Here is a 16197-nt window from a genome sequence, read left to right as displayed (position 1 = left end):
TATATAATAAAAATAAATTAATCTATGAATTATAAAATTCAAATTTGATTGTTAACATAAAAATTAAGTGCAACCCAATTTTTTTTTTTTTTTTTTTTAAAGCTTACCTATTTCAGTGAAACCATGAAAAGAGAAACGAATAGCAGATGCATCTTGAAGGAGAAGAGATGAAGCAAATGAAGAATGCCTGTTATCTGTCCAGCACTCATCCTGCATTTAAAGAGACATAGTTATAGGGCATTGACAAGGAAGAGTTGCCCAAGCTTGGCTCCAGTAACTCAAAAACCAGTTTCAAAGTCTGCTAATTATTTTCTCACAACCAACCAAGATGCATTAGAATTACAAAGAAAAAATATTCAGTCAGCTAGTCTTTTAAGCACAAACTTATGAAGTGAAAGGACCCTGGTCTCATTCTAGCAGCCAGTTAATATCCACCCTTTACATCCCTAATGTCTTGATAAAGAAACTAAGAGGAATGGTCTTCTACTTCTCCTACAAACCTTACTCTCCCTTGTTAATTTTCATGACATAGTTCTCCCACAAGTTATCGACTTGATCACCCATCAGAAAATTCACGCAGTGATCATTTAAGATTGGACCAGCTATGGAATTAGAAGGAGAGGGGCCGTCCCCCTCGTTGGGTTGAAGTGCGAGGGTATCAGGTCCTTGCTCATCGCTCTCATGGGAACTGATCCCACCTCCATGGTTGTAGACTGACTCACGGTTCTGGTAGTAAGGACAGGTTATAGAATTCTCCTTGCGTTTCTTGTTACATTCCTTATTTTTCTTGATCAGATACTTGTTGATCTTCTCCCACTTCTCTTTGCACCTCTTTGCACTCCGATCGTATCCTAAACAGCTCATCTTCGCAGATATCTCTTCCCACAATGTATTCTTGGAGCACCCACCTTCTTGAAACCTAGATTCCACGCTACTTCTTAGTCTCATCAAGCTCAAGATCTCCGGTTCGGGCCATCGTTTGTTAATATTCGTCGCACTCTCCAACGTTTCACTGTCGTTGTCAATTTCGTTATCTTCGTACTCGTGCAGGTCCATGGCGGTTAGCACCTCTGGAGAAGGAACCTTTAGTCCTTTCCCACAAATCTTCTGCAAGGTCTCCACTAGAGCGATGTCACGAGTCTGGACCCATGCTCGCTCGTTTGCCCAGAACTTCTGTTCTCTTTCAAACCGTTCGGTTTCTTGCTTCCTCCATTCTTCTTCTCTCGACATCCTCTCCTGCTCTTTCTTTTCGAGTGTTGTCAACATTTTATCTAACCAAGCTTCCTGAATCTCCATGAACTTCTTCATCTGCAAGTCGACGAACTCAATTATCTTGGATTTCCAGCTCTTTCGACCCCTCTTGAGATTTTTCGGATCTTTCTTGTTACTGAATGAAGAATCATTTTCGGTGCAGGCAGGAGTGCTGGAGTTCTTCTCCGCACCTTCTGAGGATGAAGAATCAAACTCGGAGGAATTGGACAAGCTGAGGCTCTCAGACAACTTTGGAGCTGGGAAACCTTCTTGGCTTGCTGGGGTAGTGCAAGGGTTACTAACTCGGGCACATCGCCTATTATTACTGACATGGTTAATCTCTAGGTTTTGGTTGCTGTTCTCTCCATAGAGAGCTTCTAATTGCCTGAAAAATCTGTAGTGCTTTCCGTCTTGTCTCCCTGCCTTTCCTTCCTTGGTCTTCTTATAATATTTGTACAAGTTCTCAAATTTCTCTCTGCATTTTTTCCCACTCCTGTGATACCCATGCTCTTCGGCCATAATCCTGACACAACAGAAGATTAATTTACTACGGTACCTCAGAAATCAATCAACCATAAAATTAGGGTTATGTGGAAAGATATGAACTCTGTTACGTAAAAAAAAACCATGAGCTAAAGCAAGTTTCCCTGACTGATCTCGAATTGGCACTTAACCAACTTTTATAATTTGTGTGAACAGTGAGGACCATCAAACCAGCCGGCCACTTCTTTACACGAAAAATGAATGAAAGGATTAACACAGAGAAAAAAGAAAGAAAAAGGAAGAAGAAGAAAGAAATAGACACTTGAGCTTGCTTCAAGTTAAGAGGTCGTCGATATCCTGAAACAAAGCAAGCAAATGAAAGACATAGGTCTACTTGTAATTTCCAGAATCTGTCACATTCAATCACAAAACTAGTAAAAGAAACATGGACGTTGGAGTGTAAGAGTTATTTTGAAATCTGAATTCTGTCATGTTCAAAGGTCTTGTCATCCTTCTACTATAAAACAAGCAAAACATAGACGTGGATCGCTCAGTAAAGTAGTATACTGAAGCCTGCCATGTGCTGCCACGAAACTGGAAAAAGAACTTGTAATATATGATCAGTAATTAGCTCGGAAGGAATCTCAAGGTATTGAAACAGATGACAAAAAACCGTATAGGTAATCCTGCAACTTAAGCTCATGTAGCTCCAGTATGTCTTGCAGAAGGTTAGTGACAAAGGAGAAGAAAAAGATAGATATGTACTCATCTATAATCGACCTTCAACCGGTCAGGGTTTCATTCTAACTTCTGGGACGTCTAAGAACAAACTAAATTAACTTAGTCTCGCCTCTAGTTTTATGTTTTTTTTTTTTTTTTTTTGGTTCAGCTTTAAAAGTTTACTTGATTAACACAGGTATAGATCCATGAAGTTGGCAATGGCTCGGCTTTGAGGTATCTCGGTGCGGGTCGTTTTTTACAGTAAAAATCTCCGCAAAGACTACTTTTCTGACACAGGTAGAAAAATACGCACATCTTTCCTCTCTGGAAGTGCACCAGAAGATTTCAATGGAACAAGAAGAAGTAAGAAGCATTCAAGGGTCTGTGAGCCAAATCAAAGTAGTACTCACAGCCTCGAATAAACATGAAAGAGTACTGGTTATATTAATTTTGAAGCAAAATCATGATACACCAAGTGAATATTGAAAGCAGAAAAGAAAAAGAGACAAATGATAAAACCAACCAAAACGAAAGAGAAGGTCCATCACTAAACAATACTAGAAAGTAGAAATAAGAACAATTACTGATCATTTTCCTCTTCTCTAAGCAAAAAAGATGGAATACAAAAATAGGAGGTCATTTTCCAAGAGCAGAACCAGATAACAGTTAAGTGTCTTCCTCACATGGAAGAGAAATGGAGATAGTGAGAGGAGTCTACTAGAAACCGCAAAGAAACCAAATACGATAACTGGCAGTGAAAAAAGGGTCAAAGAAAAGGGAAAGGTGAAAAGGAAAGGAAGAGTTACTGTCTCTATTCTCTACCTCGCAACCTCATCCCACAGTGGCCCTTTCTGATTTGCTTCTTTGAACCTTGCATCCAGCCGCGACCTGATCTCGAGAAGAGTGAGGGTCTCTTGTCTGGGCCATCTCCCATTCCCTCCGTCCCAAAGGCCAGCCTCATCGAAGGCCGAATGGGACGACGACTCGGACCGGAAATCCATTTTCTGGTGAGGCAAAGCGTCGCCCATCATCATCATCTCGTAATGGTGGGGGGCGCCCGGATTCCGGCCTCCGTGGAAGGGGTCTCCGACGTGAGGAAGTGCCGGGAAAAGGGTTCTCCCGGCCAGCAGTTGACGTAGATCAGGCAAGCCGTACGGCTGCTCTCCCATCTCCATCAAGCGCAGCGGAGGCAGTGTTTCATGGAAGAGACCCAGCGAGAGGGAGAAAGACGCGGCAGAGTCGGATCGTGTCGACCACGAAAAGCTCGAATTTATGCACGAAAATCTGGCCCTATCTCTGCCACTGTCTCTCTAATCCTCATCCTCCCTCCCTTTCTCTTCTCTCTTCTCTCTTCTCTCTCTTCTCTCTCTTCTCTGTTCATGGCGAATGGATTCTTCCGCTCCCTTCACTGTCCCACTTTTTTTCCTTCCGCGTCTTCTCTGTCCTCCTCGACAGCGGAATGCAAGATCATACGTAATATTCTCTCCAATGATACCCAGCCAAGTGTCAAAAGATGCGACGACGGATGGAAATCCAAGAAGGAGCACTGTGAAGCTGACGCGTGTACAGTAACAAGGAGCACGACTTTTTGATCAATTGCGCGGCTCGGCGCGCCCCCGCTGGAGTCGTCCGTCCGGTGACTTTTGGACCATCACCTGCTGATCACAGCCGTCCAAAAGGTCCCACCTGATATGTGGCACGACGGGTCTGTTCCGCCCCACAAAAACCGGATTCTTTTGTTATTTTCTGCATGCTCGTTTCGAGTTTCTATGGGCAGCCGGCGAGGATAATCAGAATTTTACATAACAATAAGCATAAATATTTAATATTTGGCATTATAGCTTCTTCGGTCCATCCCACATATGACGACCCAATTTAATAAATTTTTTTACAACTAATAAACTTAAGATATTTTTATTAATTAATTTACGTGAGACTATTCTGTAATACTCCCTTTCACGTGTAAGCCATCTTTTGTGGCTCTAAATATAGATAATTTAAGTAGAGATCCATATATGAATACCTGCTCTAATACCATATTAACTTGGATCTAAGGTCCATCCCATAAATGACTAATCAATTTAAAAAATCTATTTCTTTTGTGAATATTGGTTACAGTCAACTTCTCAAATCATGTCGGGAGGCAAAGAGCAAATAGGAATAAAGAGATTAGAAAATACTTTTCTTTCATTTTTATCATAAGACATGAAAACAAACTCTGGGTTTCTTAAGCTGGGGTTAAATAGATGACCCAAATTCTGTCTTAGAAGAGGCCAAGTAGGCCAAGAGAATTGGGAGACATGAAAACAAACTCTGGGTTTCTTAAGCTGGGGTTAAATAGATGACCCAAATTCTGTCTTAGAAGAGGCCAAGTAGGCCAAGAGAATTGGGAAATAGGGAAGGCAATAACTTATAAAGAAGAAGACAATCCACAAGATCCATTTAAGCATAAGTGAGAACTTTGATTCCTAAATATTTTCAAATCTGTTAGTATATTTTCACGCAAGCATTAAGTACTCGAATCGCAAGTTGTGAGTTTGTCATGTCCAGGACTAGTTTTAGACCTTTCACTCACTCAACGTGGTATGAAAGCACTGCAGAATTCCAGTCATAATTGTGGGTATGTTTGGCTCGAACAAGCAGCTTTCAATCACCTGTAACATCCTTCAACTGTGTCATTGATGGTGCTAGCAGCAAACATGTCGAAGAAAATTTCCTTGTTAATTTAATTAGTTGTCTTTGTGAGTACTTTACAAGGCCAGTAAGTTTAAGAAGTGGATCGCGTTCTGTTATGTGTTTCACAAGGACACAACTAAGAGTTGCAGAGGAATGGGGACTCAACAGTGAACACTGAACCCGACTTGGGGAAGGCCTTGGGCTGTGAGTAATACTTATTTCGAAGGCAATTTACTGCAAGTACAGAAATGAAAAAGAATGCAGGGACCCTTACAAATGCTTTCTCTATCAAAGTACTAACGATGAAAAGTCGTTCAGTTCAGTCCCATCATCCCACGACTTCTCATAAAAATTTCCGATTGCAGAATTTCGCCATAAAGGTTACATAGCAATGGCCCTACTTCTTTTCCATTTTTGGTGAACAACTGAGTCTTAAAATGTCAAATTACATTAACTATTATACAATAATAATAACTCGTCAATCCTATAATTAGTTGCTTTCATCTTCTAACGAGTTGTCTCATTCATGATTTGAACTGTTTTTTTAGAATCAACATGTTTTGCAAATTTTTAGTGTTACAAATTCTCAATTGTTAAAGTCCTAATGAAGCAGAATTGCTAGAACATAGAGAATCAAGGAGTTTGTGCTTTAGTCTTATTGTGAGGTTTGTTTTCATTCTAACTAGAAATTTTATTTAAGCCTGATTAGGAGTTTCTATCTTCATAAGGAAATAAGAAATAGAGGTCACTTGAATAGCCATTCTCTACTTCTCTATGGTTTTCTATGATTTGTATATCTGTTCTTCCTTCGTTTCTCTTTCTTTAGTTTTTTTTTCTTATTTTGGGATAAGTTTTGGATTCAAATTCACATGGTATCAGAACAAGTACTCGTATGAGGGCCTACATGAATAATCTCATAAGGATTAGTGAAAACAAATATGTTGACTTTATATGTTGATAAAGAGGTTTTCTAAGATGACTAGTTATTTTGGAATCAGCCTTTTGTTCCGTTCATCTGTTGGTAAAGTTTGTAATTGAATCACGATGTGATTGCGCTTTGTGAAAGTGTGTGGGCTAAAACGTAGTGAACTCCATAGGTTGAAGACGAGGCAACAGAATGGCTTCCTCAACAGATCGAGTCTACCAAAGGATATATCGAATCAACCTTATAATTTGGTGGGAGCTACGATTTATTATTATTTTTATTATTATGAGAGAGAGTTTCTGTCACCTAATGTCGTGGTGGCAGGGTTCTGCAAAATATAGGGCGGACTACCAGTTCAGGGCCGTGCACTACTGTTTGGGAGCAAACTTGGTCTGACATACTGTCTGAGACGCAAAAGGAGAGCCAGAGCCAGAGCCAGAGCCAACAAAAGCCGATGGTGAGTGATCGGCGGCGCGGCTGCGTCACAGGGTGGCGGTGATGAGCTTGAACGACATGATTAGGGTTACCGAAGGGAGCGGGGCTGGAGGAAGGCCGGACTCAGGCCCGGTCGCCTTCTAACCGGTAAAAGGGTCCACCGTCACCGCTGGCACTAGGGACGAATCGGGCAGTCGGGCCACTTAACGAAAACGATATTTTTAATAATTTACAATTATTTGTATCAATCAAAAGCGGAATGAGAAGAAAAGTATAAAAAGCGGAAAAGCAAGCAAGCTTTTTTGTCTCCCCCCCGACTCCGCCGAGAGGCGGAGATTTCGATTCGATCCGATTTCGCAAACGAGAGACGGTGTGGATGAAAGATGAAAGCCCAACGCGCGACCACCTCGCCTCAGCCACGCCTCTAAGTGGGTTTTGCCGACATTGACGTCACCGATCGGCACCCTTTTTTTTCGGTTTAAGAGAGAGTCACTGGCTTCTCCGCCAACCCGGGGCCCGCACCGACGAAGAAGATGGGGGCAACGTAGGTCTTGGTCAGTTCGGGTGACATGTGAAGGAATCCAAAGTGGGCCCATGCGTGTTGATAATCGTGCGGGGCCGGCAAGAAAGCTGAGGGAGCTGAGAGGCTTTTGATTTTGATTCTGGTTGATGGCAAGAGAGGGGGAGAGGCTTTTTCGAAGGTGTTGACAATGGAAGGAAGGGCTTTTGTCGTTGCTTTGGCTCTCCTGGGTATGAGTTGTCAGCCAAGAAATTCCTAATCATTGTATGCACGAAAGTTCTAGCTGTTGAGTACCGATGATGAGAACAAAAACCATAATTCTTACTCTCTCCACCAAGAATATATGCCCCGATTGACTCTCCCTATCAGTATAATTTCTTCTATCAGAAACAATAATGGAAGTAGCTGTTTCAAGGGAGGGTTTTTTTATTCAATACTCGATGCCTTTCAATTGAATGGTTTCTCAAATTAATAGCCTGCCTGCTCCATTGATTAATTAAAGTGATAACCTCATAATCTTTCTCAATTTTAATTTTTGTTTTTTACTCAAAATCTAATTAAAACTACATGTACATACAACATCAATCAACCATTGCCACCTAGGTGCTACCAAGCACTAAGGTGCCACAAAATGTGGCACATGGCACACAAGGAAAAACCTACCCTAGCAAAAGGGATAACTTTTGAAGACTCCAACCATAAAATAAAGGAGCTCGAGGACTCATCAATGTGTACCTCGTCAAGAAAAAATGTCAAAAATTAATAAGTGGTTGAACCATCGCCACCACCTCCTCTTCCTAAATAGAGGTCTATTGTGAGCTTTGATGTTGTACTCTTTCACAATGCAACTTAAAGGCAACACCTCTTTCTGGATGGATGGCCAGTATGCTTTATGTACACTAGACATAAAACTATGGTGTCACTTTTATGCCTATTTGATAATGTATGCAATTACCTTAAGGAAAATGATAAGTTTATATGTACATGTAAGATGTGTGCATGTATTTATGATGTAGTCAAAACCCACCTTATGAACCCGATATGGCTCTATATGTAGATTCTACTTCAGGTTTAGAAAATCCAATGTAGCCATCATGTTTGGGCTGGTGACGAACTACTATGATCGCTTGTACATGTTAACATTTTGGCTATGTGAGGTGGGTGGCATCCCTTTTGACGGTGATCAATGGGAGGTAGGTGTGATCATTTAGTTAACTGTAACACTTTTTACCAATTTGAATACATTATGTTTTTGTTCCCTTGGGCGGTGATCAATGGGAGGTGGGTGTGTCATATCAACATTGTCCCAAGGTGGATATAAGGTGTTGGTGTAGTACCATGCACTCACTTCATGTCACATCACTACGATAATAAGATTGGTGGTTAGTTTGCAGAATTCGTATTTTTTTTACATAGTTGGGAGGTTTTATTCAAATATAAACTCATCCTTAAGGTAAAATCGTAATGTTAAATAAATCTAAAAAATTATTCATTATACTCAAAATTAAAACATTCTGATTTCCATAAATGGTTTGATAAATAACTATTTTAAAATAAATTTTACAAATATTTTTATTTAAAACTTTAGGCCTCGTAGAGCCCCTGCTTGTTGGGTGTCATGTTTGGGATCAAACTCAATTCTTTGGGGATGCCTCATATAGCTAAAGTTTGAATTTGAGTGAAAAGTTTGAGATGAGGAGAAATCCTATTTAGAGTTAGATCGGTTGATGGGCCACTAAACTCTAAATAACCATATACAAAGAGGATTGTGGAAGTGCTTCGGTGTCTGAAGGAGCAACGCCTCCAAAAAATTGAGATTTTCGTATATTGTGTTGTAATCGTGTCGTTTGTATTAATGTCATAGAGGCAGATTCATGATAGAGATGGCACAACCACACAAGGAAAGCAAGGGCCTTTCTTCCATCCAGTCCCCTATTGGATGTTGACTTGTCCCTTGGTCGAGCTACCTTTAGATATAAGCCTTGGAAGCTCAAGTTGAAGTAGGGGTGGCATCAAACCAAGTCGGTTTGTGAATAGCTTGAGTTCGGCTCGAACCAAGTTCCGTTTGGATCGATTCGAAAGCATCTCAATTCGAGTTTGAGCAACAGTTTGCGCATGTTTAGGTAATCGAGCCAAACTTGGTTGAACCGTAGTTTGGCTCGGTCCACAAGCTCGTGATCCGGCTCAATTACTTAACACAGTAAAACCCTCTTTCCTTCAATTTTGGCTTTCGGGAGCCTTCGTTTTTGTTTCAAATTTTGAACTCTTTTAAAACTCCAAACTCCATATGAAAAAGTCAGTAACTAATCAGATATATTATTATTATTTTGTCTGTAAAATTTAATTTGTTAATTTGTAACCGTAGTTTTAGGATCTGTATATTAGCTTTGATTTGTTTCCCTGATTTTTCCTCATTTTAGGATCTGACTTGGACCTAATTTTTGGTTGTAATTGTATCGATAAATAGCCACCGTTTGAGAGAAGAATACATACGAAAAACTATTCTTTTGAAACTTTGTTTGATATAGTATCGGTGCAGGAGAATCCTTCTCCCGTCGCTGAAGAACAAAGTAGCAGCTATGTCTCGTAGCCGAAGAGCAGAGTAGCGACTCTATTGCAAAAAAAACACCAGAGCAGGTCTGCCCTGTAGTCGTCATGAACGAAGAGTTGGTTTTAATCGGCTTCCGAATGTCGCCGACGACCGCACCACCAGCCCAAACGTCGGTGACGACCGCACCACAAAATTGAAGACGCTCTGTCGTCGCAGTGAACAAAGAAGACATTGTTTGCGTTTCCTTCGTTCGTCGTCGTAACACCAAGCTGCCGCCATCCGAACTCCGGTGGGTCTCCCGAAAACCATTGAACCACCTTCCTTCCTTCCAAACACATAAACGCCGCCGAACCATCAGCGCCGTCGACGAAGAAGACGAAGGTGATCATCGTGTTTCAATTTTCTTCCTAACTTAGGAACTACTGTTCCATTATTTTCTATTGAGCGCTATCTGGACTTGGACAACACCAAGACCCAAAATCGGGACAACCTAGCGGATCAGCCAAATTTCCAGACCGGACCGATAAAAAATCCGGGTCAACCTAGTGACAAAAAGTATGGCTACCGCTACAGGTGCATCAACCGAACTTATTGCAACACCAACACCGCATATTATCGTATACCAAGACAATTCTGCCTTTCCAACTGGAATCATCTTTGATGAGTCCAATTACCCATTATGGTCTCAGCTCATGGAGATGTGTATTGGCGCTCGCAACAAAGCTAGATATCTCACCGAATAAACATAAAAATCAAAATCTGGAAATCCCAATCTTGGCGCATGGATTATTGAAAATCAAATTGTGAAAAATTGGCTTATTGACTCAAAGAGTCTGTTCCTAATGCAACTATTTATTTGCCTCTCCACCACCAATTAGATATGGGAAGCCGTATAAAAAACGTTCTATGATGGATCAGACGAAACTTGTATATTTGAGTTGAACTAGAGATCTTTTCCTACCAAACAAAATGGTAGACCATTATCAACTACTATAATGAACTTGTTGCAATTTTCCAGGAGATTGATTATAGAATTACATCTCAGGAAGGAATAGTCGAAAGGCTAATCCAGTTGCACTTTGAGATGGCTAGGCTTCGAATTCATATTTTTCTCAATGGGTTTGACTCTGAGTTTGATCAGGTTCGTGGAGAAATCTTTCGAGAAGACCCAAAACTTGATTTGGAGAGCACATATGCATATGTTAGAAGAGAATATCAACAGAGACAAACAATGGGGAGCTATCGTCTAATCTCTGAGAACTCGGCTATGTTGGTCAACCAAACTCGATAAGGATCATCAAACAATCGAAACACTCAATCCTCTGGAAAAGCTAACAACCGACTATGCACTCACTACGGGGAGAAAGGTCTTTTGCAACAACGTTGTTACGAGATTATTGGCTATCCAGAGTGGTGGGACTTCTAAAAAAAACCTTGTAAAAAGATTATTAGGAAAACTATGATGACATCCACGGAAGAAAATCAGTTGATGCCTACGTTAAATGTTACACATTCAAGTATTATTGGTAAAACATCAGTATTTTTAGCACATTCTAAGAATAGAACTTGGATTATTGATACAAATGCCTCCGATCACATGACAATAGATTTCAGTCAATTAAAATCTGTCCTACCTTCTCCTCAATCCGTTATTTCCATCGTCAAAGGTAGTACCTCTCCTATTATTGGGAAAGATTTTTTATCTTGTCTGATAATCTTACATTAGATACTATCTTTGTTGTTCCATCTTTTGAATACAATCTTTTGTCTGTTAGCCAAATTACTTTAACTTTTGTCTGTACTTATCTTTCTAGCCATCATTTTGTGTCTTTTAGGATATTCTAACCCCGAAGATTCTTGGTTATGGTGTTAGACAAGGCATACTCTACTATTTGGAGTTGACAGAGAATGGGGGATAAAAAATCAGTCAGGCAAATCAAGCTAGCAGTGAAGACAGTACTCAAACAACTATATGGTTATGACACGAAAGATTCGGTCATCTAAAGAAATTGCAACCACAACTTTTTTCAGATTTGAATGATTTGGATTTTCATTGTGACACTTGTGAATTGGCTAAAAGCCACCGTATCTCTTATTTATCGAGTTTGAATAAAAGTTTTGAACCTTTTGAGGTAATTCATTTTGATGTTTGGGGTCGTGCAAAAGTTTCCTCTATTTCTAGAGCTCGCTACTTTGTGACATTTATTGATGAATGTACTAGAATAACTTCGGTATCCTTGCTTATAAAAAAAAGTGATATGTGTCTAACATTTCATAAATTTCACAAAATGATACACACTCAGTATCAAAAGCAGATTCATATTTTGCAATTTGACAATGGTACTGAGTTTGTCAATGTTTATCTCGATAATTTTCGGAACAATCATGGAATTCGTCATCAAACCTCATGCGCCTATACTCCCCAACAGAATGGATTGGCAGAGAAGAAGAATAGACAACTTTTGGTAGTAGTGCGTGCTTCCCTTTTCGGCATTAACATGCCTCGATTTTATTGGGGTGAAGCAGTTAAATTTGTTGCCTACCTCATCAATCGAACACCTTCTCGAGTAATAAACTTTCAAACTCCTCAACACAAAATACAATCTCTAATTTCCTCTCCCCATCTTCCGAATCTTGAACCCCGGGTTTTTGGGTGTACCGTATATATTCATATCCCAAAAATATTGTGAAATAAACTTGATCCATGTGCCAAACAATGTATTTTTTGTGCATATTCTGAATTTAAAAAAGGATATCGGTGCTATGATCCACACACCCGTAAACTCCATGTGACTCTAGATGCCTCTTTCCATGAATTAGTGCCTTATTACTCAAGGGGAGTCTCTCGGAATTCTCTTCAAGGGGAGAGCTCAAGTGAAGAGAATGTTTAACAAGAGAATAGCGGAGGTGCTGAGTTTATAGAGTTAGAAGAGGTGAATGAATATTTTAAGCAACCAAGTCATCATGATGTGCAACAAGACTGATTTCTCCTGAAGTCGAGAGTTATTCATTAATTTCTCCTGAAGAACACTCAGAGTTACCTTTGTCTACACCATCAACTGAAGAATAAACCCAGAATGTTCCTCCTCAAGTAAATAGGAATCCTGTGTTTGATGAGTCGAATAAAACATGTATTCCTATAGAAAATATATCTCCTAGATATCCACAATGATTGAATAGGGGAGTTCCAAAAAAAATAGTATGAACCTGATCCTGAAACCAATACCAAATACTCAATCAATAACTATGTGTCCTCCCATAGGTTGACTAAATAGTAGGCAATTATTGCTGATCAATTACCCAGGGTTTCTATTCCTAGTAATGTGTAGGATGAATTAGCTGATCCAAAATAGAGAAAGGCAATGAACGAAGAGATGGAGGCTCTACAAAAGAATATCACTTGGGAACTTGTTCCACAGCCTAAAGGAGTGAAGATAATTGGATGTCAATGAGTGTTTATGGTGAAACTCAAATCAGATGGATGTATTGAAAGATATAAAGTTCGGCTAGTTGTGATGGGATATACACAAAGGTATGGGGTAGACTATCAGGATACTTTTGTACTAGTAGCTAAGATCAATGCAATTCACATTTTTATTTCTATAGCAACAAATCGAGACTGGCCTCTACAACAATTTGATGTTAAAAATGTCTTTCTCAATGGAGACTTAAAAGAAAAATATGGAGCTACCACTCGGAGTTAAAAGTAGTTCTTTGTGATAAGGTAAAGTTTGTAAATTGAAGAAGTCATTGTACGGGCTGAAACAATCACCTTGACCATGGTTTGGGAGACTCTCGACTATAATGAAGGAGTTTGACTATAAGTAAAGTAACTCAGATCTTACTTTGTTTATAAAACACAAATAAGGAAAAGTAACAGTTTTAATTGTGTATGTTGATGATATGGTCTTGATAGGAGATGACCCAGGTAAAATGCAAGTTTTATATGAGTATTTTTAGCCACTAAATTTGAAATGAAAGATCTCAGACAAGTTAAATATTTTTTGGGAATTGATGTAGCAAGATCGAAACATGGAGTATTCCTTTCATAGCAAAAATATTTGTTAAATCTTCAAGCAGAAATCGGAATGCTTGATTGTCAACCAGTAGAGACGCCCCATAGAAATGAATCATAAGCTCGAAATTCTCCCAGATCAAATGCCAGCAGACAAGGGGCATTATCAACGGTTAGTTAGAAGATTATTCTACCTATCACACATAAAGCCAGATATAGCATATGCAGTGAGCATTGTGAGTGAGTTTATGCATGCACCAAGTAAAGAACATATGGAAGCGGTCTATCGGATATTGAGATACTTAAAGAGTGAACCAAGAAAAGGTTTGTTATTCTCAAAAAAATGTATCTCTAACATTGAAGGATATACAAATTCTGTTTGGGTTGGTAATCAACAACTAAAAGGTCCACGTTTGGTTACTTTACTTTTGTGGAAGTTAACTTTGTTACTTGGAAAAGCAAAAAAACAGAAGGTAATATCAAGATCAAGTGTTGAAGCTGAATTTCGAGGCAGGACTCATGGTGTATGCAAATTGTTATGGATAAGGAGTATACTGAGTGACTTAGAGATTGAATATGTTGAACCTATGAATCTCCACTGATATACACTAAACATGTTGTAGTTGATCGTCATTTCATCAAGGAGAACCTCGATGCAAAGATTATACAATTTCTTTTTATTCAATCTGAGAGTCAGGTGGTTGATATGCTCACAAAGGTAGTATCAGGGAAGGTATTTCATGGTATAATTGACAAGTTGGACAAGATCAACATCTATGCACCAACTTTAGGGGGAGTGTGTGCAATGGGTGTAAAATTTAATTTGTTAATTTGTTATCATAGTTTTAGGATTTGTATAATAGCTTGATTTGTTTTCTTGATTTTCCCTTATTTTAGGATATGATTTGGACCTAATTTTAAGTTGTAATTGTATTGATAAATAACCTCCGTTTAAGAGAAGAATACATATGAAAAATTATTCTTTTGAGACTATGTTTACCCTATCATTCAGCCACTTCATCTCTCAATCGGCTATAGCCGACTTCTGGTGTTGCTGACAAAATAAATTTCACATAAAAAATAAGTATGTCCAATTTTTCCTTATGATTTCGAGCTCCTCATGGTTCAGTTTATTGAAAATTTTGGTTTTTTTCTTTTCTGTTTATTATCTTCTACTTATGATGAATCTTTGATTTTGTGGCAATAGAGAGTATATTTTTGGTTTTGTGAATGGGTTTGGTTTTTTCTTTTCTAATTATTATGGGATCTCATTTGCTTACAATTTTCCACGTTTGTCTCCTGAGTGAGATCGTCTTCTATTTTAACTTTTCATGAAGAGTTAAAATATGTCTAATATAATAAAAAAAAAAGTCTATATATTTTCTTTTGCTAACTATGTTCAAGCCTGGAAATTTATAAAATGAGTAAATCACTATCGCCCTTCCGGAAGCTAAATAACTATATTCACCTCCTAGTTTTCTAAATTCCATTGGACTTACTTTCTTGACCTCTTTTATCTTACGAAAACAACCAAATTATCTTTCATTCTCTGGATGAATCTTCCGTCTGCACATAGTTCAGCGTAATTCTTTAGAAACCAACAACTTTGAGGCTATTTCACTTCAAAACAATGAATTGGGCATCAAGCCATCATCTTTGATAGCAGGATAACCTACATTTGAACTATACAACAAACCAGCTCTGCTCTACATTAAGAACCCGAACCAGAGAGTGTCTGAATTATGGTATAGACAGTATTCTAATTCATACCGTTTTTTTTTTATTTCTTTGAATTTCATGGGCATTTTTTAATATCTTTAGCCAGACCAAGTGGGATCAGCAGAGGACCCCCTGGATACCTGTTAGATGAGATTAACCAGTTTCTTTCTTCGAATTTGATAAGTGGAGGAAACGAAGTTCTCTCACCCTGAGCTTTGAGACTTACCCAGCTTCTAAGCCTTCTAGTGCAGGCTCCGGTCAAAAGAAGGTTCCTTCTTTGGCTCAAATATAGAAGAATGATGGCAGGAAGAAGCAGTACATAGAAAAAGAAAACAAGAGTAAAAAGAAATTAAGACTGCTTCATATCAAACAGGAATTTTGCTGATTCCTGTTACTCGAAGTAACTATATGCACAAGTAACAATGACAAAGAGATCAATTCCATAAGACTCTGTTTGAAAATTGAAAACCCCATGGTTTGAAATTCCCAAAGTCTAAGCTGCTCGGAACCACTTCCACAGAGCCAATCTTCGTCCATTGTTAAATGGCTCATTCAAAGAAATCGCGCCGTAAACCATCTCTCTATCAAACTTCTTTACGATCTTCACAAATTTACTTACGACTTACGCTGTTTGCATTAATGCTGCAGTGACCAATTCGTTATACAGATAGATGAGGCACCTGTACGCGCGGAGGAGAAGGCAGACGGCATGTGAGTCCCTCTCTTCCGCGGATCTTTCTGCAATATGGTTTAGGCCTGTCGGCTGCCAACAGTTGTAACAGCTTTAAAGTAGGAGCTTACTCAATACCAAACCTGATGGCTTGTGTACGAGGTTGAATTTATGATGGTTCCAGCTTTGAAGCGCAAGAGGCTAAATCATATCATACTTTCCCGTTTCCCAG

The 16197-nt window shown here is 39.1% G+C and overlaps 1 protein-coding gene across 1 annotated transcript; it reads right to left on the bottom strand.

Moving 5' to 3' along the window:
• Positions 1–286: 286 nt before the first annotated feature.
• Positions 287–3883, bottom strand: LOC137956491 (trihelix transcription factor PTL-like). The gene is made up of 2 exons (XM_068804016.1): positions 3277–3883; positions 287–1774 (listed from the first exon to the last, which is right to left on the bottom strand). The coding sequence occupies exons 1-2, from the start codon at positions 3627–3629 to the stop codon at positions 502–504; spliced, it is 1626 nt and encodes a 541-aa protein (XP_068660117.1). The 5' UTR covers positions 3630–3883; the 3' UTR covers positions 287–501.
• Positions 3884–16197: the final 12314 nt, after the last annotated feature.

This window comes from Aristolochia californica, unplaced genomic scaffold (assembly GCF_029961685.1).
Source record: "Aristolochia californica isolate CCGP_79_NKW_82.1479 unplaced genomic scaffold, dmAriCali1.0.hap1 SCAF_2, whole genome shotgun sequence".
In the NCBI taxonomy this organism is placed as follows: Eukaryota; Viridiplantae; Streptophyta; class Magnoliopsida; order Piperales; family Aristolochiaceae; genus Aristolochia; species Aristolochia californica.
The sequence above is the reverse complement of the archived record's forward strand: the minus strand, read 5'-3'. Positions and strand labels throughout refer to the sequence as shown.